General features: G+C 40.8%; 1 protein-coding gene across 1 annotated transcript in view; it reads right to left on the reverse strand.

The window, feature by feature from the left end:
- Positions 1 to 5805: 5805 nt before the first annotated feature.
- LOC139366106 (ectodysplasin-A-like) overlaps positions 5806 to 24007 on the reverse strand; it is a 35284-nt gene continuing 17082 nt past the window's right edge. The window contains exons 4-8 of the mRNA XM_071103206.1: positions 23530 to 23709; positions 15508 to 15542; positions 14895 to 14946; positions 14359 to 14489; positions 5806 to 6936 (exon numbers count right to left, since the gene is read on the reverse strand). Coding sequence (XP_070959307.1) covers positions 6691 to 6936; positions 14359 to 14489; positions 14895 to 14946; positions 15508 to 15542; positions 23530 to 23709 — 644 coding nt within the window. The 3' untranslated portion in view covers positions 5806 to 6690. The remainder of the gene's footprint in view (positions 6937 to 14358; positions 14490 to 14894; positions 14947 to 15507; positions 15543 to 23529; positions 23710 to 24007) is intronic.

The raw sequence follows: 24007 nt of genomic DNA on the forward strand, positions 1-24007 counted from the left end.
GGTAGCCTAGTGGTTAGAGTGTAGAGGCGGCAGGGTAGCCTAGTGGTTAGAGTGTAGCGGCGGCAGGGTAGCCTAGTGGTTAGAGTGTAGCGGCGGCAGGGTAGCCTAGTGGTTAGAGTGTAGAGGCGGCAGGGTAGCCTAGTGGTTAGAGTGTAGCGGCGGCAGGGTAGCCTAGTGGTTAGAGCGTTGGACTAGTAACCGGAAGGTTGCAAGTTCAAACCCCCGAGCTGACAAGGTACAAATCTGTCGTTCTGCCCCCCGAACAGGCAGTTAACCCCACTGTTCCTAGGCCCACCGTCATTGAAAATAAGAATTTGTTCTTAAATGACTTGCCAAGTTGAATAAAGGTAAAAAAAATAAATAAATTGAACTTCAGTTCATGAAAATAAATAGCTATCCAGCTACATAACCCTGTTGTCTAAAGCTAACGTTATAAGCAGCCAGCTTCATGAGGCTCGACCGGACCGGGACCGGTGAAGCTTCTTGCCACAATAGTGGAATTTGCGTTTTACCTTTAAAAGTACCGCTTTGAAAGTGATGCAGAAGGTTACAAATCTGTTGGAATCATGTCATATTTACACTAGATAATGTTAAACAAGGTTGGAATGTGAAGCAATGAAATGGGGTGTGAGTCTACTAGGAGACACCCACGGAACACAACTGAACCCAAATTGTAGCGTTGTAGCTCTTATTGCGGGACTGTGACGTCACCTCCCCAGTCAGCCTACTGTGTGTATTGACGTTCATATTGCACTGTACAGGATTGGGGATCAATGAAATGGGGTATCAGTCTACCCAATACCCAATGTATTTTTTCCCAACGTCCTCAGAGTATTCAGACTCCAAAACATCCACGCAGTATTGTTTTTCCTCAGGAATACTGTTCAACACACACAGGTTGACAATAAATGTGGCTCAATTCACAGTTGTTTCAGAGTCCCACAATAAGAGCTAAGATGCTAATGTTCTCTGGGGGTCACTGAGTAGACTGATGCCCCGTGTCATTGATCCACTATCCATAGGTAAGGCTGTACATTGAAATAAGGATGCCCCCAATGCAATTCTAAAAAGTCTAATACATCCAGTGTAATTTGAACAGATTTTTTTGGTAAATTAACAAATTATTGTGTTTTGTTGATTTTATATAACATTCCAACCTCGTTTAGCATGATCTATTTCATTATGGCATAATTATGCAAATGAATACCAATAGTATCGTTGTCAATGACAAACCTTTATTTTGAAGGCTAACCGCAAAGTCCACGATCGTGGCTAATCCTTATTGTGGCTAGCTTCACATAGATCGGTCCGACCACCATTATTAAATAAGATCTGTCTTATACATGATGACACCTAGCTATATAGTTAGCTAACTATAGCTACTGAAACAGATTATGTCGTTTTGCTATGTTTTTGGGGAAGAACATTGATTGCATCCATGAGCTAGCCAGCTTTTTTATACGACCAGCACTGTAGGTGCGTGAGACAACATTACCAGCATCATAACATACATATCGATGAATCGTTGTGACATATGAAATACGAGTGATAGTGTAATCAATGTTAAATAACTTTGTAAAAAAAAATGTATGAACGCGTTAAATTATTATGAGACTTGCAGGTCCCGATTGGTCACATAGTGTTATTTGACGTGTATTTTTGTTGACACGCGAAGACCCAAACGGCGCTCCATACTAGAGCGCAACTGTCCAAGATTGTATCTACTGTACATTACTGGCCAGGTTGAAAGACACCCAAGGGGTTCTGATGGAGTGTTTTGATCCCGTTGTCTTGGAGATCTAGACATCTCTGAGTCTTGATGTTTCAGGAGGAAACACAGGAGGACTTATCATTAGGACTATTCTCCATTAGGCAGACAGCCTGTACATCCTGTTTAGAGGGAAAGAGTTCCATTAAGCAGACAGCCTGTAAATCCTGTTTAGAGGGAAATGGTTCCATTAGCCAGACAGCCTGTACAACCTGTCGAGAGGAAGTTCAGATAGCAGAGTGAGTTTGACGTCACACAACTGTTGACATTCAGCAAAGGACACATCTGAATAGAGACTTCCTTCGAACAACATTTGTTCTCGTCAGAGTTTCCTCCAACGAAGTGGCATATAAAATCAGTTCCTAACCGCTATCAATCAATACCACAGACCGGGAGAATTCAGACACAATACAAATGTTTCAACGTCATCCATCACATCCCACAGTATATACATACATGTATGAACAGAGACATGAATATATGAACTGAATTACTTCAAATGTGTACCCATTCATACGGTAACTATGAACTATATCAGCATGACAACAGAACGACATGCCTGTTACTCTGCTGCATGTGAGACATGGTGCAGCTGTGTTCAAACACAGTATGTATAACTACATTGTTAATACACACAGTATGTGTCAGCGCAGTATCCTTCCTGTTTATAAATGAGTGTTCATCTTTCAGATTAGAGAACCAAGGCTACAGTGAATAAAAACATTTGACTGGCTAGAACAAGAACTGGCCAATGGGTCCATCTGGGCTTGAAGTGAGACACATTACAACAGTCTAAAATGGCCTCCTGTCTTCATCAGGGGGCTCAGGGAAGCATTATTCAACTAAAATGGCCTCCTGTCTTCATCAGGGGGCTCAGGAAAGCATGATTCAACTAAAATGGCCTCCTGTCTTCATCAGGAGGCTCAGGAAACCATTATTAAACTAAAATGGCCTCCTGTCCTCATCAGGGGGCTCAGGAAAGCATTATTCAACTAAAATGGCCTCCTGTCCTCATCAGGGGGCTCAGGAAAGCATTATTCAACTAAAATGGCCTCCTGTCTTCATCAGGGGGCTCAGGAAAGCATTATTCAACTAAAATGGCCTCCTGTCCTCATCAGGGGGCTCAGGAAAGCATTATTCAACTAAAATGGCCTCCTGTCTTCATCAGGGGGCTCAGGAAAGCATTATTCAACTAAAATGGCCTCCTGTCTTCATCAGGGGGCTCAGGAAAGCATTATTCAACTAAAATGGCCTCCTGTCCTCATCAGGGGGCTCAGGAAAGCATTATTCAACTAAAATGGCCTCCTGTCTTCATCAGGGGGCTCAGGAAAGCATTATTCAACTAAAATGGCCTCCTGTCTTCATCAGGGGGCTCAGGAAAGCATTATTCAACTAAAATGGCCTCCTGTCTTTATCAGGGGGCTCAGGAAAGCATTATTTTGGGAAAAGTGAAAGTAATCAACAGGTCTACTATGACGATCTGAATCAGGTGTTTCACGGCAGAGCGGGGACAACGATCTGTGGTAATGTAATGGAGGTGTGTCTACAGATACCCTGTATTAATGGAGGTGTGGTGGAGGTAGATCAGGGGACTTATATATGGGACTACTGTTTAACCCCTATTACAGTTCCATGATTAGTGAGGATCAGGGGACTTATATATGGGACTACTGTTTAACCCCTATTACAGTTCCATGATTAGTGAGGATCAGGACTACTGTTTAACCCCTATTATAGTACCATGATTAGTGAGGATCAGGGGACTTATATATGGGACTACTGTTTAACCCCTATTACAGTTCCATGATTAGTGAGGATCAGGGTAGATTTATAGGACTACTGTTCAATTTGTTTTTTAGATTGAACTTAAACATGATAACTTTCAGGATGAATCAAACCACTGTATGTTTTTATTAAAATCAACAATATTTTGTGCGTAAAGCCTCTCCAAACTAAACCTACCAGTTGGTGCCGAAACAGAGACGAAGATGCATAGTTAAGTGATAATGCTGAGAAGCCGGTGTTTAAGGATATACTGGCACGGTGTTGTTAGGCCTGAGAAGCTGGTGTTTAAGGATATACTGACACGGTGTTGTCGGTGTTTAAGGATATACTGACACGGTGTTGTCTGTGTTTAAGGATATACTGACACGGTGTTGTTATGCCTGAGAAGCCGGTGTTTAAGGATATACTGACACGGTGTTGTTAGGCCTGAGAAGCCGGTGTTTAAGGATATACTGACACGGTGTTGTTAGGCCTGAGAAGCTGGTGTTTAAGGATATACTGACACGGTGTTGTTAGGCCTGAGAAGCCGGTGTTTAAGAATATACTGACACGGTGTTGTTAGGCCTGAGAAGCCAGTGTTTAAGGATATACTGACACGGTGTTGTTAGGCCATGAGAAGCCGGTGTTTAAGGATATACTGATACGGTGTTGTTAGGCCATGAGAAGCCGGTGTTTAAGGATATACTGACACGGTGTTGTTAGAATAATTCATTCATACTATTTCATCCTTCCATTGGCTATAGTCCCGACACAAATCAACGGTTGCTACCCCCAAGCCAGCTGGTCGTTCGTTTTATCGGTTCGGTTGTCAGAGACGAGACCCAGTCTTGTTGTTCTGTATCTATGGACGAGACCCAGTCGTTCAGTCTTGTTGTTCTGTATCTATGGACGAGACCCAGTCGTTCAGTCTAATTGTTCTGTATCTATGGACGTGACCCAGTCGTTCAGTCTTGTTGTTCTGTATCTATGGACTCGACCCAGTCGTTAAGTCTAATTGTTCTGTATCTATGGACGAGACCCAGTCGTTCAGTCTTGTTGTTCTGTATCTATGGACGCGACCCAGTCGTTAAGTCTAATTGTTCTGTATCTATGGGACGCGACCCAGTCGTTAAGTCTAACTGTTCTGTATCTATGGACTCGACCCAGTCGTTCAGTCTTGTTGTTCTGTATCTATGGACGCGACCCAGTCGTTAAGTCTAATTGTTCTGTATCTATGGACGAGACCCAGTCGTTCAGTCTTGTTGTTCTGTATCTATGGACGCGACCCAGTCGTTAAGTCTAATTGTTCTGTATCTATGGGACGCGACCCAGTCGTTAAGTCTAATTGTTCTGTATCTATGGACGAGACCCAGTCGTTCAGTCTTTTTGTTCTGTATCTATGGGACGCGACCCAGTCGTTCAGTCTTGTTGTTCTGTATCTATGGACCCGACCCAGTCGTTCAGTCTTGTTGTTCTGTATCTATGGACGAGACCCAGTCGTTCAGTCTTGTTGTTCTGTATCTATGGACGAGACCCAGTCGTTCAGTCTTTTTGTTCTGTATCTATGGGACGCGACCCAGTCGTTCAGTCTTGTTGTTCTGTATCTATGGGACGCGACCCAGTCGTTCAGTCTTGTTGTTCTGTATCTATGGACCCGACCCAGTCGTTCAGTCTTGTTGTTCTGTATCAATGGACAGTCGTTTGTTCTAGATGTTCCATTGCCATACTGACTGGTAACGTTCTTATCCCTTGCTTGCTAGCCAACTACGGCTAATTTACAGTCACGTCAAACAGACAGAATAACAACAAAGTAGCTGCATTTGCATAAGCTGATTTCTAGTGGCATTTTATTTGTATACATCCATAACAATGAGATAGTGAGGCGTCAGGACACTGTTGTTCAGAGGAGCTAGCCAACAACACAGCCAACAACACAGCCAACACAATCACTACAAACTGAAGCTGGAAAGACTGAAAACTAGCTGCACTCCATTTCACTTGATCTTTTTTCAATTGACATTTCTTCGTAAACATCCATAAAAATGATGCAAACTCATCATTTCCACTGGTTGAGAAATGCTGCCTGACTGTCTGTCTCGTCCCGACTCCCGACACGTTCATTACTACGGGACAGATGGAGATCCAATTTGAATATTGAAACAATGTTGCAAATGTCAGAGAGACAAAGTTTTATACAAAAGTCTGCTGTTGAGAACTAAATTTTAGTCTAAAAGAAATGTGAGATAATGTCTCTATGCTTTTTATAGTGTGGGAGTCTCCCCCCCAGCCGGACGCTCCAAAAGGAACGTAGTGTTATGGTCAGGAAGTCCCAGGAAGGAGGTGTGATTGGTCAGGAAGTCCCAGGAAGGAGGTGTGATTGGTCAGGAAGTCCCAGGAAGGAGGTGTGATTGGTCAGGAAGTCCCAGGAAGGAGGTGTGATTGGTCAGGAAGTCCCAGGAACGTAGTGTGATTGGTCAAGAAGTCCCAGGAACGTAGTGTGATTGGTCAAGAAGTCCCAGGAACGTAGTGTGATTGGTCAAGAAGTCCCAGGAACGTAGTGTGATTGGTCATGGAGCGCCAGGAAGTGGTGCCGTATTGTCCAGGGGGAAATCCCCCAGCCTGACACTGTCACACCCTGACCTTAGTATTCTTTGTTTTCTTTGTTATTTTGGTTAGGTCAGGGTGTGACATGGGTGATGTATGTGTTTTTGTCTTGTCTAGGGGTTTTGTATGTTTATGCTGTCTATCGTTGTCTCTGATTGGGAAGCATATTTCGGCAGCCATATTCTGTGGGTATTTTGTGGGTTCCTGTTCCTGTGTACAGTGTTTAGTGTTCACGTTACGGGACTGTTTCGTCTTCATTCCTTATTTGTCGGTTTCTTGTTTTGTTCGGTGTTTAAGTATCCCGTTAAATATGGACTATCACGCTGCATCTTGGTCCTCCTCTCTTTCACCCGAAGACAGTCGTTACAGGCACGTCCCAGGAACGTAGTATGATTGGTCAGGGAGCCCCAGGAAGTTGTGCCGTATTGATCATGGTCAGGGGGAATGCCCCAGCCTGACGCTCCCCAGGAACGTAGTATGATTGGTCAGGAAGTCCCAGGAAGGAGGTGTGATTGGTCAGGGAGCCCCAGGAAGTTGTGCCGTATTGATCATGGTCAGGGGGAATCCCCCAGCCTGACGCTCCCCAGGAACGTAGTATGATTGGTCATGCTGATCAGCGTGTCATCATAGACCATCCTGATGGAGATCCTTTGTCCCGCCCTCAGCAGGCTGACCCCCGCCGTGTAGCACGTGTTGAACTTCCTCTGCCCCGTCTCCATGCTGCAGGTACAACGCAGGAAGGGGGTGGAGTCTACCATCACCTCGTAGCTGGCAATGTCCGTAAAGTTGAGATAGTACACCTGGTGAACATAGGGAGGAGAAGGAGAGAGAGAAGATGAATATATCTGGCAGAGGTAGGGGTAGAGGAGGAAGAGGAGAGAGGGTCAGGTAGAGGAGGAAGAGGAGAGAGGGTCAGGTAGAGGAGGAAGAGGGTCAGGTAGAGGAGGAAGACGAGAGAGGGTCAGGTAGAGGAGGAAGAGGAGAGAGGGTCAGATCGAGGAGGAAGAGGAGAGAGGGTCAGAGTAAGTGGATAGTACACCTGGTGAACAGAGGGAGGAGAAGGAGAGAGAGAAGATTAATACATCTGTCAGAGGTAGGGGTAGAGGAGGAAGAGGAGAGAGGGTCAGGTAGAGGAGGAAGACGAGAGGGTCAGATAGAGGAGGAAGAGGAGAGAGGGTCAGGTAGAGGAAGAAGAGGAGAGAGGGTCAGGTAGAGTAGGAAGAGGAGAGAGGGTCAGGTAGAGTAGGAAGAGGAGAGAGGGTCAGGTAGAGGAGGAAGAGGGTCAGGTAGAGGAGGAAGACGAGAGAGGGTCAGGTAGAGGAGGAAGAGGAGAGAGGGTCAGATCGAGGAGGAAGAGGAGAGAGGGTCAGAGTAAGTGGATAGTACACCTGGTGAACAGAGGGAGGAGAAGGAGAGAGAGAAGATTAATACATCTGTCAGAGGTAGGGGTAGAGGAGGAAGAGGAGAGAGGGTCAGGTAGAGGAGGAAGACGAGAGGGTCAGATAGAGGAGGAAGAGGAGAGAGGGTCAGGTAGAGGAAGAAGAGGAGAGAGGGTCAGGTAGAGTAGGAAGAGGAGAGAGGGTCAGGTAGAGTAGGAAGAGGAGAGAGGGTCAGGTAGAGGAGTAAGAGGAGAGAGGGTCAGGTAGAGGAGGAAGAGGAGAGAGGGTCAGATCGAGGAGGAAGAGGAGAGAGGGTCAGAGTAAGTGGATAGTACACCTGGTGAACAGAGGGAGGAGAAGGAGAGAGAGAAGATTAATACATCTGTCAGAGGTAGGGGTAGAGGAGGAAGAGGAGAGAGGGTCAGGTAGAGGAGGAAGACGAGAGGGTCAGATAGAGGAGGAAGAGGAGAGAGGGTCAGGTAGAGGAAGAAGAGGAGAGAGGGTCAGGTAGAGTAGGAAGAGGAGAGAGGGTCAGGTAGAGTAGGAAGAGGAGAGAGGGTCAGGTAGAGGAGTAAGAGGAGAGAGGGTCAGGTAGAGGAGGAAGAGGAGAGAGGGTCGGGTAGAGGAAGAAGAGGAGAGAGGGTCAGGTAGAGGAGGAAGAGGAGAGATGGTCAGGTAGAGGAGGAAGAGGAGAGAGGGTCGGGTAGAGGAAGAAGAGGAGAGAGGGTCAGGTAGAGGAGGAAGAGGAGAGAGGGTCAGGTAGAGGAGGAAGAGGAGAGAGGGTCGGGTAGAGGAAGAAGAGGAGAGATGGTCAGGTAGAGGAGGAAGAGGAGAGAGGGTCAGGTAGAGGAGGAAGAGGAGAGAGGGTCAGAAGGAGGAGGAAGAGGAGAGAGGGTCAGAGTAAGTGGATAGTACACCTGGGGGGAGGTATCATCATCACACACTACATACACAAAACCTTCCTAATATTGAGTTGCACTCCCTTTTGCCCACAGAACAGCATCAATTCATCAGGCACCTACTACCATACCCTGTTCAAAAGGCACCTACATTTTTGGTCTTGCCCATTCACTCTCTGAATGACACACATACACAGTCCATGTCTGAAATGTCTCATGGCTTAAAAATCCTCCTTTAACCTGTCACGCACCCCCCCCCCCCCCACACACACAGCTTAGTCTATTGCCTTGTACCACTGCACATTGAATGGTACTGGTACTCCCTCTGTACAGCGCATTCGGAAAGTATTCAGACCCCTTGACTTTCTACAACTTTTTGTTACGTTACATCCTTATTCCAAAATGGATTAAAAAATAAAATAATCCTCATCAGTCTACACACAATACCCCATAATGACATCACAATACCCCGTAATGACATCACAATACCCCATAATGACATCACAATACCCCATAATGACAAAGTGAAACGTTTAAAAAACAAAACATTTTCAAACATTTACTACAAATAAAAAACAGAATGACATTATTTACAAAAGTATTCAGACCCTTATGAGACTCGAAATACAGCTCAGGTGCATCCTGTTTCCATTGATCATCCTTGAGATGTTTCTGCAACTTGATTGGAGTCCACCTGCGGTCAATTCAACTGATTTGACATGATATGGAAAGGCACACACCTGTCTATATAAGATCCCACAGTTGACAGTGCATATGTCAGAGCAAAAACGAAACCACGAGGTCAAAGGAATTGTCCGTATGGCTCCGGGACAGGATTGTGTCAAGGCACAGATCTGGGGAAAGGTACAAAAACATTTCTGCAGCATTGAAGGTCCCCAAGAACACAGTGGCCTCCATCATTCTTAAATGGAAGAAGTTTGGAAACACCAAGATTCTTCCCAGAGCTGGCCGGTCGGCCAGCCAAACTGAGCAATCGGGGGTGAAGGGACTTGGTATGGGAAGTGACCAACAACCCTATGGTCACTCTGACAGAGCTTTAGAGTTCCTCTGTGGAGATGGGAGAACTTTCCAGAAGGACAACCATCTCTGCAGCACTCCACCAATCAGGCCTTTATGGTAGAGTGGCCAGACAGAAGCCACTCCTCAGACAAAGGCACATGACAGCCCGCTTGGAGTTTGCCAAAAGGCACCTGAAGACTCTAAGACCAACAGAAAACATGACTCTCTGGTCTGATGAAACCAAGATTGAACTCTTTGACCTGAATGCCAAGCGTCACGTCTGGAGGAAACCTGGCACCATCTCTACGGTGAAGCATGGTGGTGGCAGCATCATGCTGTGGGGGTGTTTTTCAGCGGCAGGGACTGAGAGACTAGTCAGGATCGAGGCAAAGATGAACAGAGCAAATTACAGAGATTCTTGTTGAAAACTTTCTCCAGAGCACTCAGGACCTCAGACTGGGGTGAAGGTTCACCTTCCAGCAGGACAACAGGACCCTAAGCACACAGCCAAGACAACACAGGAGTGGCTTTGGGACAAGTCTCTGAATGTCCTTGAGTGGTCCAGCCGGAGCCCGGACTTGAACCCGATCGAACATCTCTGGAGTGACCTGAAAATAGCTGTGCAGCGATGCTCCCCATCCAACCTGACAGAGCTTGAGAGGATCTACAGAGAAGAATGGGAGAAACTCCCCAAATACAGGTGTGCCAAGCTTGTAGCGTCATACCCAAGAAGACTGGAGGCTGTAATCGCTGCCGAAGGGGCTTCAACAAAGTACTGAGTAACGGGTCCTGAATGCCAAGCGGACTTCTTTTTTTAAGTTAACATTTAAAAAAAATAGTTTTTGCTTTGTCATATGGGTTATTGTGATGTCATTATGGGGTATTGTGTGTAAATTGATGAGGGAAAAAAACGATTTAATCAATTTTAGAATAAGACAGTAACGTAGCAAAATGTTTATAGCCGTGCTATTTTTGACTTCCTGTATATAGCCATGTTATTTTCTACTTCCTGTATATAGCCGTGTTATTTTCTACTCCCTGTATATAGCCGTGTTATTTTCTACTCCCTGTATATAGCCATGTTATTTTCTATTTCCTGTATATAGCCGTGTTATTTTCTACTTCCTGTATATAGCCATGTATTTTCTACTTCCTGTATATAGCCATGTTATTTTCTACTCCCTGTATATAGCCATGTTATTTTCTACTTCCTGTATATAGCCATGTTATTTTCTACTTCCTGTATATAGCCGTGTTATTTTCTACTTCCTGTATATAGCCATGTTATTTTCTACTTCCTGTATATAGCCGTGTTATTTTCTACTTCCTGTATATAGCCATGTTATTTTCTACTTCCTGTATATAGCCGTGTTATTTTCTACTTCCTGTATATAGCCATGTTATTTTCTACTTCCTGTATATAGCCATGTTATTTTCTACTCCCTGTATATAGCCATGTTATTTTCTATTTCCTGTATATAGCCGTGTTATTTTCTACTTCCTGTATATAGCCATGTATTTTCTACGTCCTGTATATAGCCATGTATTTTCTACTTCCTGTATATAGCCATGTATTTTCTACTTCCTGTATATAGCGTGTTATTTTCTACTTCCTGTATATAGCCATGTTATTTTCTACTCCCTGTATATAGCCATGTTATTTTCTACTCCCTGTATATAGCCATGTTATTTTCTACTTCCTGTAAATAGCCGTGTTATTTTCTACTTCCTGTATATAGCCGTGTTATTTTCTACTCCCTGTATATAGCCATGTTATTTTCTACTCCCTGTATATAGCCATGTTATTTTCTACTTCCTGTTTATAGCCATGTTATTTTCTACTCCCTGTTTATAGCCGTGTTATTTTCTACTCCCTGTTTATAGCCCTGTTATTTTCTACTCCCTGTATATAGCCATGTTATTTTCTACTTCCTGTTTATAGCCATGTTATTTTCTACTCCCTGTTTATAGCCGTGTTATTTTCTACTTCCTGTATATAGCCATGTTATTTTCTACTTCCTGTATATAGCCGTGTTATTTTCTACTTCCTGTATATAGCCATGTTATTTTCTACTCCCTGTATATAGCCATGTTATTTTCTACTTCCTGTATATAGCCGTGTTATTTTCTACTCCCTGTTTATAGCCATGTTATTTTCTACTTCCTGTATATAGCCATGTTATTTTCTACTTCCTGTATATAGCCATGCTATTTTCTACTTCCTGTATATAGCCGTGTTATTTTCTACTTCCTGTATATAGCCGTGTTATTTTCTACTTCCTGTATATAGCAATGTTATTTTCTACTTCCTATATATAGCCATGTATTTTCTACTTCCTGTATATAGCCGTGTTATTTTCTACTTTCTGTATATAGCCGTGTTATTTTCTACTCCCTGTATATAGCCATGTTATTTTCTACTCCCTGTATATAGCCATGTTATTTTCTACTTCCTGTATATAACCATGTTATTTTCTACTCCCTGTATATAGCCATGTTATTTTCTACTCCCTGTATATAGCCATGTTATTTTCTACTTCCTGTATATAGCCGTGTTATTTTCTACTCCCTGTATATAGCCATGTTATTTTCTACTTCCTGTATATAGCCGTGTTATTTTCTACTTCCTGTTTATAGCCGTGTTATTTTCTACTCCCTGTATATAGCCGTGTTATATTTACTCGTTATTAGTTATTCCTTGTGTCACTATTTATCTTGAACTCTGCATTGTTGGAAAAGGACCCATAAGTAAGCATTTCACTGTTAGTCTACACCTGTTGTTTACCAATCATGTGACAAATGAAATTGTCATATTAGTACAGTTGTAATATTACTATAGTAGTTGTAGTATTTGTAGTATTACAGTTGTAGTATTACTATAGTATAGTTGTGGTATTATTGTTGTACAGTTGTAGTATTACTACAGTACAGTTGTAGCATTACTGTAATATTACTATATATAAAATAGGTAGAGACTGTAGTAGTACTTAGTAATGTAGTATTATTGTAGTAGTCACTACTCACTTCTACCTGACTATATATGAAGTAGGTAGAGACTGTAGTAGTATATAGTATTAGTAATGTAAAGTCGTAGTATTAATGTAGTAGTCACTACTCACTTCTACCTGACTATATATGAAGTAGGTTGAGACTGTAGTAGTATATAGTATTAGTAATGTAAAGTCATAGTATTATTGTAGTAGTCACTACTCACTTCTACCTGACTATATATGAAGTAGGTAGAGACTGTAGTAGTATATAGTATTAGTAATGTAAAGTCGTAGTATTATTGTAGTAGTCACTACTCACTTCTACCTGACTATATATGAAGTAGGTAGAGACTGTAGTAGTATATAGTATTAGTAATGTAAAGTCGTAGTATTATTGTAGTAGTCACTACTCACTTCTACCTGACTATATATGAAGTAGGTAGAGACTGTAGTAGTATATAGTATTAATAATGTAAAGTCGTAGTATTATTGTAGTAGTCACTACTCACTTCTACCTGACTATATATGAAGTAGGTAGAGTATGTAGTAGTATATAGTATTAGTAATGTAAAGTCATAGTATTAATGTAGTAGTCACTACTCACTTCTACCTGACTATATATGAAGTAGGTAGAGACTGTAGTAGTATATAGTATTAGTAATGTAAAGTCGTAGTATTCATGTAGTAGTCACTACTCACTTCTACCTGACTATATATGAAGTAGGTTGAGACTGTAGTAGTATATAGTATTAGTAATGTAAAGTCGTAGTATTAATGTAGTAGTCACTACTCACTTCTACCTGACTATATATGAAGTAGGTAGAGACTGTAGTAGTATATAGTATTAGTAATGTAAAGTCGTAGTATTATTGTAGTAGTCACTACTCACTTCTACCTGACTATATATGAAGTAGGTAGAGACTGTAGTAGTATATAGTATTAGTAATGTAAAGTCGTAGTACTATTGTAGTAGTCACTACTCACTTCTACCTGACTATATATGAAGTAGGTAGAGACTGTAGTAGTATATAGTATTAGTAATGTAAATCAATAGTATTATTGTAGTAGTCACTACTCACTTCTACCTGACTATATATGAAGTAGGTAGAGACTGTAGTAGTATATAGTATTAGTAATGTAAATCAATAGTATTATTGTAGTAGTCACTACTCACTTCTACCTGACTATATATGAAGTAGGTAGAGACTGTAGTAGTATATAGTATTAGTAATGTAAAGTCATAGTATTATTGTAGTAGTCACTACTCACTTCTACCTGACTATATATGAAGTAGGTAGAGACTGTAGTAGTATATAGTATTAGTAATGTAAAGTCATAGTATTATTGTAGTAGTCACTACTCACTTCTACCTGACTATATATGAAGTAGGTAGAGACTGTAGTAGTATATAGTATTAGTAATGTAAAGTCATAGTATTATTGTAGTAGTCACTACTCACTTCTACCTGACTATATATGAAGTAGGTAGAGACTGTAGTAGTATATAGTATTAGTAATGTAAAGTCGTAGTATTATTGTAGTAGTCACTACTCACTTCTACCTGACTATATATGAAGTAGGTAGAGACTGTAGTAGTATATAGTATTAGTAATGTAAAGTCGTAGTATTATTGTAGTAGTCACTACTCACTTCTACCTGACTATATATGAAGTAGGTAGAGACTGTAGTAGTATATAGTATTAGTAATTTAAAGTCGTAGTATTAATGTAGTAGTCACTACTCACTTCTACCTGACTATATATGAAGTAGGTAGAGACTGTAGTAGTATATAGTATTAGTAATGTAAAGTCGTAGTATTATTGTAGTAGTCACTACTCACTTCTACCTGACTATATATGAAGTAGGTAGAGACTGTAGTAGTATATAGTATTAGTAATGTAAAGTCGTAGTATTATTGTAGTAGTCACTACTCACTTCTACCTGACTATATATGAAGTAGATGCCGTCCAGTAGAACCTCCAGTTGTCCGGAGCGAGAGTGCATCTTGAAGACACGGTGGTGGATCGACACCATCTTCCAGTTCCTCAAGACACCTTCAGACAGGTCTAGACAAAGACATCAATCAATCAATCAATCAATCAATCAATCAATCAATCATCGTGGGGGAAAGGCAGTCAAAACATCTTCAGACAGGTCTAGACAAAGACATCAATCAATCAATCAATCAATCAATAATAGTGGGGGAAAGGCAGTCAAAACACCTTCAGACAGGTCTAGACAAAGACATAAATCAATCAATCAATCAATCATCGTGGGGGAAAGGCAGTCAAAACACCTTCAGACAGGTCTAGACAAAGACATCAATCAATCAATCAATCATCGTGGGGGAAAGGCAGTCAAAACAACCAGAGTAAACACCCAGAGCACCTCTGAACAGGAGTAAATGTACACCTACAGTATTGAACGTAGATAATACCACGCAAAAGGTTTCATCTACAATGGACACTTACCTTCCTTAACCTGAATGGTGGTTTCCTGTCCTTGTAGATGCACCACAGCAGGCTGCAACACACATCACATACAGTACATCTAGTCAGTCTTTAGGAGCTCATCTTACCCTCAACCTTTCATACAGTTTAGTAGAACAAGGGGAGCTTGTTGATGCAACCCAGCAGGCTGCAACACACATCACATACATCTAGTCAGTCTTTAGGAGCTCATCCTACCCTCAACCTTTCATACAGTTTAGTAGAACAAGGGGAGCTTGTTGATGCAACCCAGCAGGCTGCAACACACATCACATACATCTAGTCAGTCTTTAGGAGCTCATCCTACCCTCAACCTTTCATACAGTTTAGTAGAACAAGGGGAGCTTGTTGATGCACCACAGCAGGCTGCAACACACATCACATACATCTAGTCAGTCTTTAGGAGCTCATCCTACCCTCAACCTTTCATACAGTTTAGTAGAACAAGGGGAGCTTGTTGATGCACCACAGCAGGCTGCAACACACATCACATACATCTAGTCAGTCTTTAGGAGTGATGGTGTAGGTCTTTTACAATAATAAGTCATGTAATAATGTGCTGTAAAAATGTTTGTTGAAAGATGAGATACTCTACCTGGAAGTCTCTTGTTTTGGTTTTATCGACGAATCCTGTAACAGATAGAATCAGATTCCTGGATGAGTTCCTAACTCTGAACTTTGTCCCAAATGGCACCCTATTCCCTTACATTTGACCAGGGCCCAACAAAAGTAATGCACTACATAGGGTTCCATTTGGGACCCCTGACCCCAACTTCAGGCAGGAGAATAGAGTGATCTAAACTAGGGCTGTGGCGGCCATGTTGTCAGCAGGGGAAGATCAATCAAATAAATGGTCGGTCTCACAGTAATGTACCGTTAATTACCATAAACACATTCAGCATCTCCTGGCTTCCACACAGACTACAAGACACCGATGCAGACCTTAGGAGCATCTACTTTGTTTTTTTAGAAAAGTCTAATAAATCCATGTAATATAGTCTACCTACACCTTCACAATAAATCCATGTAATATAGTCTACACCTTCACAATAAATCCATGTAATATAGTCTACACCATCACAATACATCCATGTAATATAGTCTACACCTTCACAATAAATCCATGTAATATAGTCTACCTACACCTTCACAATACATCCATGTAATATAGTCTACACCGTCACAATAAATCTATGTAATATAGTCTACCTACACCGTCACAATAAATCCATGTAATATAGTCTACACCTTCACAATAAATCCATGTAATATAGTCTACACCATCACAATACATCCATGTAATATAGTCTACACCTTCACAATAAATCCATGTAATATAGTCTACCTACACCTTCACAATACATCCATGTAATATAGTCTACACCGTCACAATAAATCCATGTAATATAGTCTACACCGTCACAATAAATCCATGTAATATAGTCTACCTACACCATCACAATAAATCCATGTAATATAGTCTACACCATCACAATAAATCCATGTAATATAGTCTACACCATCACAATAAATCCATGTAATATAGTCTACACCGTCACAATAAATCCATGTAATATAGTCTACACCATCACAATAAATCCATGTAATATAGTCTACCTACACCATCACAATAAATCCATGTAATATAGTCTACACCATCACAATAAATCCATGTAATATAGTCTACACCATCACAATAAATCCATGTAATATAGTCTACACCGTCACAATAAATCCATGTAATATAGTCTACACCGTCACAATAAATCCATGTAATACAGTCTACACCGTCACAATAAATCCATGTAATATAGTCTACCTACACCTTCACAATAAATCCATGTAATATAGTCTACCTACACCATCACAATAAATCCATGTAATATAGTCTACCTACACCTTCACAATAAATCCATGTAATATAGTCTACCTACACCATCACAATAAATCCATGTAATATAGTCTACACCATCACAATAAATCCATGTAATATAGTCTACACCTTCACAATAAATCCATGTAATATAGCCTACATCATCACAATAAATCCATGTAATATAGTCTACCTACACCATCACAATAAATCCATGTAATATAGCCTACACCTTCACAATAAATCCATGTAATATAGTCTACCTACACCTTCACAATAAATCCATGTAATATAGTCTACCTACACCATCACAATAAATCCATGTAATATAGTCTACACCTTCACAATAAATCCATGTAATATAGTCTACCTACACCTTCACAATAAATCCATGTAATATAGTCTACCTACACCATCACAATAAATCCATGTAATATAGTCTACACCATCACAATAAATCCATGTAATATAGTCTACACCTTCACAATAAATCCATGTAATATAGTCTACCTACACCATCACAATAAATCCATGTAATATAGTCTACACCATCACAATAAATCCATGTAATACAGTCTACACCATCACAATAAATCCATGTAATATAGTCTACACCATCACAATAAATCCATGTAATACAGTCTACACCATCACAATAAATCCATGTAATATAGTCTACACCTTCACAATAAATCCATGTAATATAGTCTACCTACACCATCACAATAAATCCATGTAATATAGTCTACACCATCACAATAAATCCATGTAATATAGTCTACCTACACCATCACAATAAATCCATGTAATATAGTCTACCTACACCATCACAATAAATCCATGTAATATAGTCTACCTACACCATCACAATAAATCCATGTAATATAGTCTACACCTTCACAATAAATCCATGTAATATAGTCTACCTACACCATCACAATAAATCCATGTAATATAGTCTACAGCATCACAATACATCCATGTAATATAGTCTACACCATCACAATAAATCCATGTAATACAGTCTACACCATCACAATAAATCCATGTAATATAGTCTACACCTTCACAATAAATCCATGTAATATAGTCTACCTACACCATCACAATAAATCCATGTAATATAGTCTACACCATCACAATAAATCCATGTAATATAGTCTACCTACACCATCACAATAAATCCATGTAATATAGTCTACACCTTCACAATAAATCCATGTAATATAGTCTACCTACACCATCACAATAAATCTATGTAATATAGTCTACACCATCACAATAAATCCATGTAATATAGCCTACACCATCACAATAAATCCATGTAATATAGTCTACCTACACCATCACAATAAATCCATGTAATATAGTCTACACCATCACAATAAATCCATGTAATATAGTCTACACCTTCACAATAAATCCATGTAATATAGTCTACCTACACCATCACAATAAATCCATGTAATATAGTCTACACCATCACAATAAATCCATGTAATACAGTCTACACCATCACAATAAATCCATGTAATATAGTCTACACCATCACAATAAATCCATGTAATACAGTCTACACCATCACAATAAATCCATGTAATATAGTCTACACCTTCACAATAAATCCATGTAATATAGTCTACCTACACCATCACAATAAATCCATGTAATATAGTCTACACCATCACAATAAATCCATGTAATATAGTCTACCTACACCATCACAATAAATCCATGTAATATAGTCTACCTACACCATCACAATAAATCCATGTAATATAGTCTACCTACACCATCACAATAAATCCATGTAATATAGTCTACACCTTCACAATAAATCCATGTAATATAGTCTACCTACACCATCACAATAAATCCATGTAATATAGTCTACAGCATCACAATACATCCATGTAATATAGTCTACACCATCACAATAAATCCATGTAATACAGTCTACACCATCACAATAAATCCATGTAATATAGTCTACACCTTCACAATAAATCCATGTAATATAGTCTACCTACACCATCACAATAAATCCATGTAATATAGTCTACACCATCACAATAAATCCATGTAATATAGTCTACCTACACCATCACAATAAATCCATGTAATATAGTCTACACCTTCACAATAAATCCATGTAATATAGTCTACCTACACCATCACAATAAATCTATGTAATATAGTCTACACCATCACAATAAATCCATGTAATATAGCCTACACCATCACAATAAATCCATGTAATATAGTCTACCTACACCATCACAATAAATCCATGTAATATAGTCTACCTACACCATCACAATAAATCCATGTAATATAGTCTACACCATCACAATAAATCCATGTAATATAGTCTACACCATCACAATAAATCCATGTAATATAGTCTACCTACACCATCACAATAAATCTATGTAATAGTCTACCTACACCATCACAATAAATCCATGTAATATAGTCTACACCTTCACAATAAATCCATGTAATATAGTCTACACCATCACAATACATGCATTATTTATTTTAGACAGGTCTGAAGAAACATGATATGAAGAAAATGTAGTCTATTTCAGAAGAACAGAATACTCTGAGTTGTCCTTCTGTTAGGTCCTGACCTGGCTGTGCCATATGGCTGTGGGCTACACCAGTTCATTTAACAGACATGATTGCTTAGAATTCCGTGGTATTATTTTATATTATTTTATAGTATGAAGAACACAATTGAACAAAGCTGAATAAAATAAAGGATATTTTCTCCAAACGTTTTGATGGAGTGAGCACGAGGCTATTCTGTGTTGAGCTGTTAACAAAGAAACAGGTTCTCATATGCTTGATTTTAGAGTTATTAATGTAACTTTAGTTGCTCTACAAACGTTAGGCTGATATGTTTAGATGTTTAATACATTGTAAGGCTGCATGATGAGACTTTAATGATTATTTGATAAAAGTTGCATGAAAAGACATGAGCTCTGCTTTGTTTTTAGTGCAGGCTGCACACACTTCATCAGTCTCTCATTCACAATGAGACAAGCACTTTGAGCTTAAAATGTTGATCAACTATTAGCCTACTGAACAGCAATGTGCACATGGTAGTAGGCTATACACACGAATGTTCCATTAGCAGAAAACACAATTCTCAAAAGTGACCACAAATGTGATTATGCAATGCTTTTACAATGGTGCATTATGGTGAAAATGAACTTCCCCAAACTTGAAACTAACGCTGCTTATAAATGCCAGTTAATCTGCTTTACAAGGGGTGTAGAGCCTAATGTGCTTAATTTAAAAAAGTTATTTGGCCCCTTTAGTTGTGATTACAAACCTTATCAAAACATATAGGACTATGGGATAGGCTACATGAGGTGTGATACTAACCTTATCAAAACATATAGGACTATGGGATAGGCTACATGAGGTGTGATACTAACCGTATTAAAACCTATGGGATAGGCTACATAAGGTGTGATACGAACCTTATCAAAACATATAGGACTATGGGATAGGCTACATGAGGTGTGATACTAACCTTATTAAAACCTATGGGATAGGCTACATAAGGTGTGATACGAACCGTATCAAAACATACAGGCCTGTATGTAGGATAATATATCATTCACAACAGATAATATATAATTCACAACAGATAATATATATCATTCACAACAGATAATATATATCATTCACAACAGATAATATATATCATTCACAACAGATAATATATATCATTCACAACAGATAATATATATCATTCACAACAGATAATATATCATTCACAACAGATAATATATCATTCACAAGAGATAATATATCATTCACAAGAGATAATATATCATAATAATATATAATTAGCCTATCAAGTGGCTAATATTGTCACCCATCAACTATTCTTGATTTAATATTGTCTTTACATATACTAAATGATATATGTGTGAAATTAGTTTTTCTTTAGAATGGACCATCATCATGCACCTGTATCGATCAGGGACAGGGGGAAAAATACATGTCATCGATGCTCTTAACCCTCCTGTTGTGTTCGTTTCATGTGAATGAATTCTGTGTTTCCGGTCCAAAATGACCGCCCCGTTATAGCTGATTATAAATCCATAATAATACACATTATCACCTAATGTTGTGTTAGATCTTTTAATCAACTTAAGTTTGTGTGAACATTACAAGTTTTGAACTTCTATTTGCTATTGATGGCCTGTAGGCCTCATTGAGTAAAAAAAAAGCCTAATGTATGGATTATTTTGACTATAACAAATACTCAGATAAAACATATTGTGCGATTTATCACAGACTACTTTGTGTCATAGTTTAATAACAAGGACTCTCCTCCTCACCAGTGTCATGATCAAAGATATGATCAAGAGCCTCACATACAGTATATCGTTTGGTCATTGTGCTGCCACAGAATGAATTGTGAGAAAGGCCTCAAAAAAGCTTTATATACCAGAGCTGGAGAAAAGTTCTATATATTATTGAAACAATGTTGCGATTGTTTGTGAGAATGCCAAGAGGTGTGGTTACCGTGGGGGAAAGATTCTATTGGGGAAAGGTTCCCGTGGGGGGTGCCATGGAAGCCAAGAAGGGGAGTGAGGTGTGTGTGTGTGTGTGTGTGTGTGTGTGTGCTCAAACATACATGCATGGGGGGGGTCTGGGAGTGGAAGTGTGTCCATCTGATGAATGGGCATATGCCTGAACTCAGTTTTATACACTAATTGTAGTCTCACCGATTCATTTCAAATGACCGGTCCTTTTTGACCGGAAACACCATAGGTGTACAAAAGTTTAATTTAAAACCTAAAATTGTATGAAAATCATCCAAATGTATTGTGTGTGTTCAGATGCCCTGTGTGGACAAAGTCATGGAGCCTTATGACAATCAGATTAAATTAACGACATTTCTTAGAGAGAAAACGTCGGTAAATCGGTCCAATTCGAACGGAACACAACAGGAGGGTTAAATAGCGAATGGAGGACGATTTTCCCGTGGTTCATTTTCATGCCAGCCAGGTAGGCTATACTCCTGTTGTAAATATAAGCAATGTGCTTAATATTAGGAAAGTTGAGAAATAAATATAGTAGGTATAGTCTATAGAAAGCTGATAGGATCCTCCTCTTTTTAATAGAGGCCATCACTCTGTTTTCTCACACAATTGCATAGCCTATAGAAATGATAAAAACGGTTGGCTGGTATGCCCTCACCAGTCTGAGCGGTCGGCTGTGAATGCTCTCACCCGCTATTAAAATCATGCTGACTGTGATTTAGTTTCTGACCCTCCAAAGGATGTCCGGTCAGAACAATGCCGATGCTTCTCTGGGTTCCGACCCTCCACAGGAAGTCCGGTCAGAACAATGCTGATGCTTCTCTGGGTTCCGACCCTCCACAGGATGTCCGGTCAGAACAATGCCGACGCTTCTCTGGGTTCCGACCCTCCACAGGAAGTCCGGTCAGAACAATGCCGATGCTTCTCTGGGTTCCGACCCTCCACAGGAAGTCCGGTCAGAACAATGCCGATGCTTCTCTGGGTTCCGACCCTCCACAGGAAGTCCGGTCAGAACAATGCTGATGCTTCTCTGGGTTCCGACCCTCCACAGGATGTCCGGTCAGAACAATGCCGACGCTTCTCTGGGTTCCGACCCTCCACAGGAAGTCCGGTCAGAACAATGCCGATGCTTCTCTGGGTTCCGACCCTCCACAGGAAGTCCGGTCAGAACAATGCCGATGCTTCTCTGGGTTCCGACCCTCCACAGGAAGTCCGGTCAGAACAATGCCGATGCTTCTCTGGGTTCCGACCCTCCACAGGAAGTCCGGTCAGAACAATGCTGATGCTTCTCTGGGTTCCGACCCTCCACAGGAAGTCCGGTCAGAACAGTGCTGATGCTTCTCTGGGTTCCGACCCTCCACAGGAAGTCCGGTCAGAACAGTGCTGATGCTTCTCTGGGTTCCGACCCTCCACAGGATGTCCGGTCAGAACAATGCTGATGCTTCTCTGGGTTCCGACCCTCCACAGGAAGTCCGGTCAGAACAATGCTGATGCTTCTCTGGGTTCCGACCCTCCACAGGAAGTCCGGTCAGAACAATGCTGATGCTTCTCTGGGTTCCGACCCTCCACAGGAAGTCCGGTCAGAACAATGCTGATGCTTCTCTGGGTTCCGACCCTCCACAGGAAGTCCGGTCAGAACAATGCTGATGCTTCTCTGGGTCAGGGTTGTATTTCCTTTTCCTCTTCACCAACAGTACACTTTTTGTATTGTAGCCCTGGATAAACTCACCTGATTCAACTCATAGTAAACTCTGATCTTCCCCTGTGTTTGGGAGTTAAAATGGCCCCCCTATTCCCTACAGCAGTGGTTCCCAGCTCCAGTCCTACAGTACGCACAACAGTACACTTTGTGTGTTGTAGCCCTGGATAAACTCACCTGATTCAACTCATTGAAGGCCTGACGATTAGTTACCAAGTAGAATCAGGTGTGTTTGTCGAGGGCTACAACAAACTGTACTGCTGGTAGTACTGTAGGACTGGAGCTGGGAACCACTGTTATAGGGAATAGAGTTTACTATGAGTTGAATCAGGTGAGTGTATCCAGGGCTACAACACACTGTACTGCTGGTAGTACTGGAGGACTGGAGTAGGGAACCACTGCTATAGGGTGTCATTTGGGGGACAGCCATAATATGAGTGACCAATATGCTGTCTAGATCTATTATCTCATCCTTACCTGCCGGTCCCGTCAGCCCGGGGGGCCCCTGTGCTCCGGGGCGACCAGGAGGTCCAGCGGGGCCCACAGCGTTGCTACCAGGAATACCAGGGATACCAGGAATACCTGGAGGCCCCTGGGGGCCTGGGGAACCAGGTGGACCGGGGGAGCCCTGAGCTCCAGGAGGAGACCTCTTCCTTCCTGGGGCACATGGACACACAGAAATACATAATTAGTATAATTTCTATTGTTATACGAAAGGATATCTGGTGCCTAATGTCAACTGACTGATAAGTAATGTCTGCAGATCAACTAAGGCAGAGTTTCAACAAAACAGGTAGTCAGTCTCATTAAGTCCATGAACGTTATCTGGGCACCATGAACTCAGTGCTTTATAGGAGGCTCAGAGGAGGAAACATTACAGGAGGCTCATAGGAGGAAACATTACAGGAGGCTAATAGGAGGAAACATTACAGGAGGCTCATAGGAGGAAACATTA

Source organism: Oncorhynchus clarkii, chromosome 14, assembly GCF_045791955.1.
Source record: "Oncorhynchus clarkii lewisi isolate Uvic-CL-2024 chromosome 14, UVic_Ocla_1.0, whole genome shotgun sequence".
NCBI classification, from domain to species: domain Eukaryota; kingdom Metazoa; phylum Chordata; class Actinopteri; order Salmoniformes; family Salmonidae; genus Oncorhynchus; species Oncorhynchus clarkii.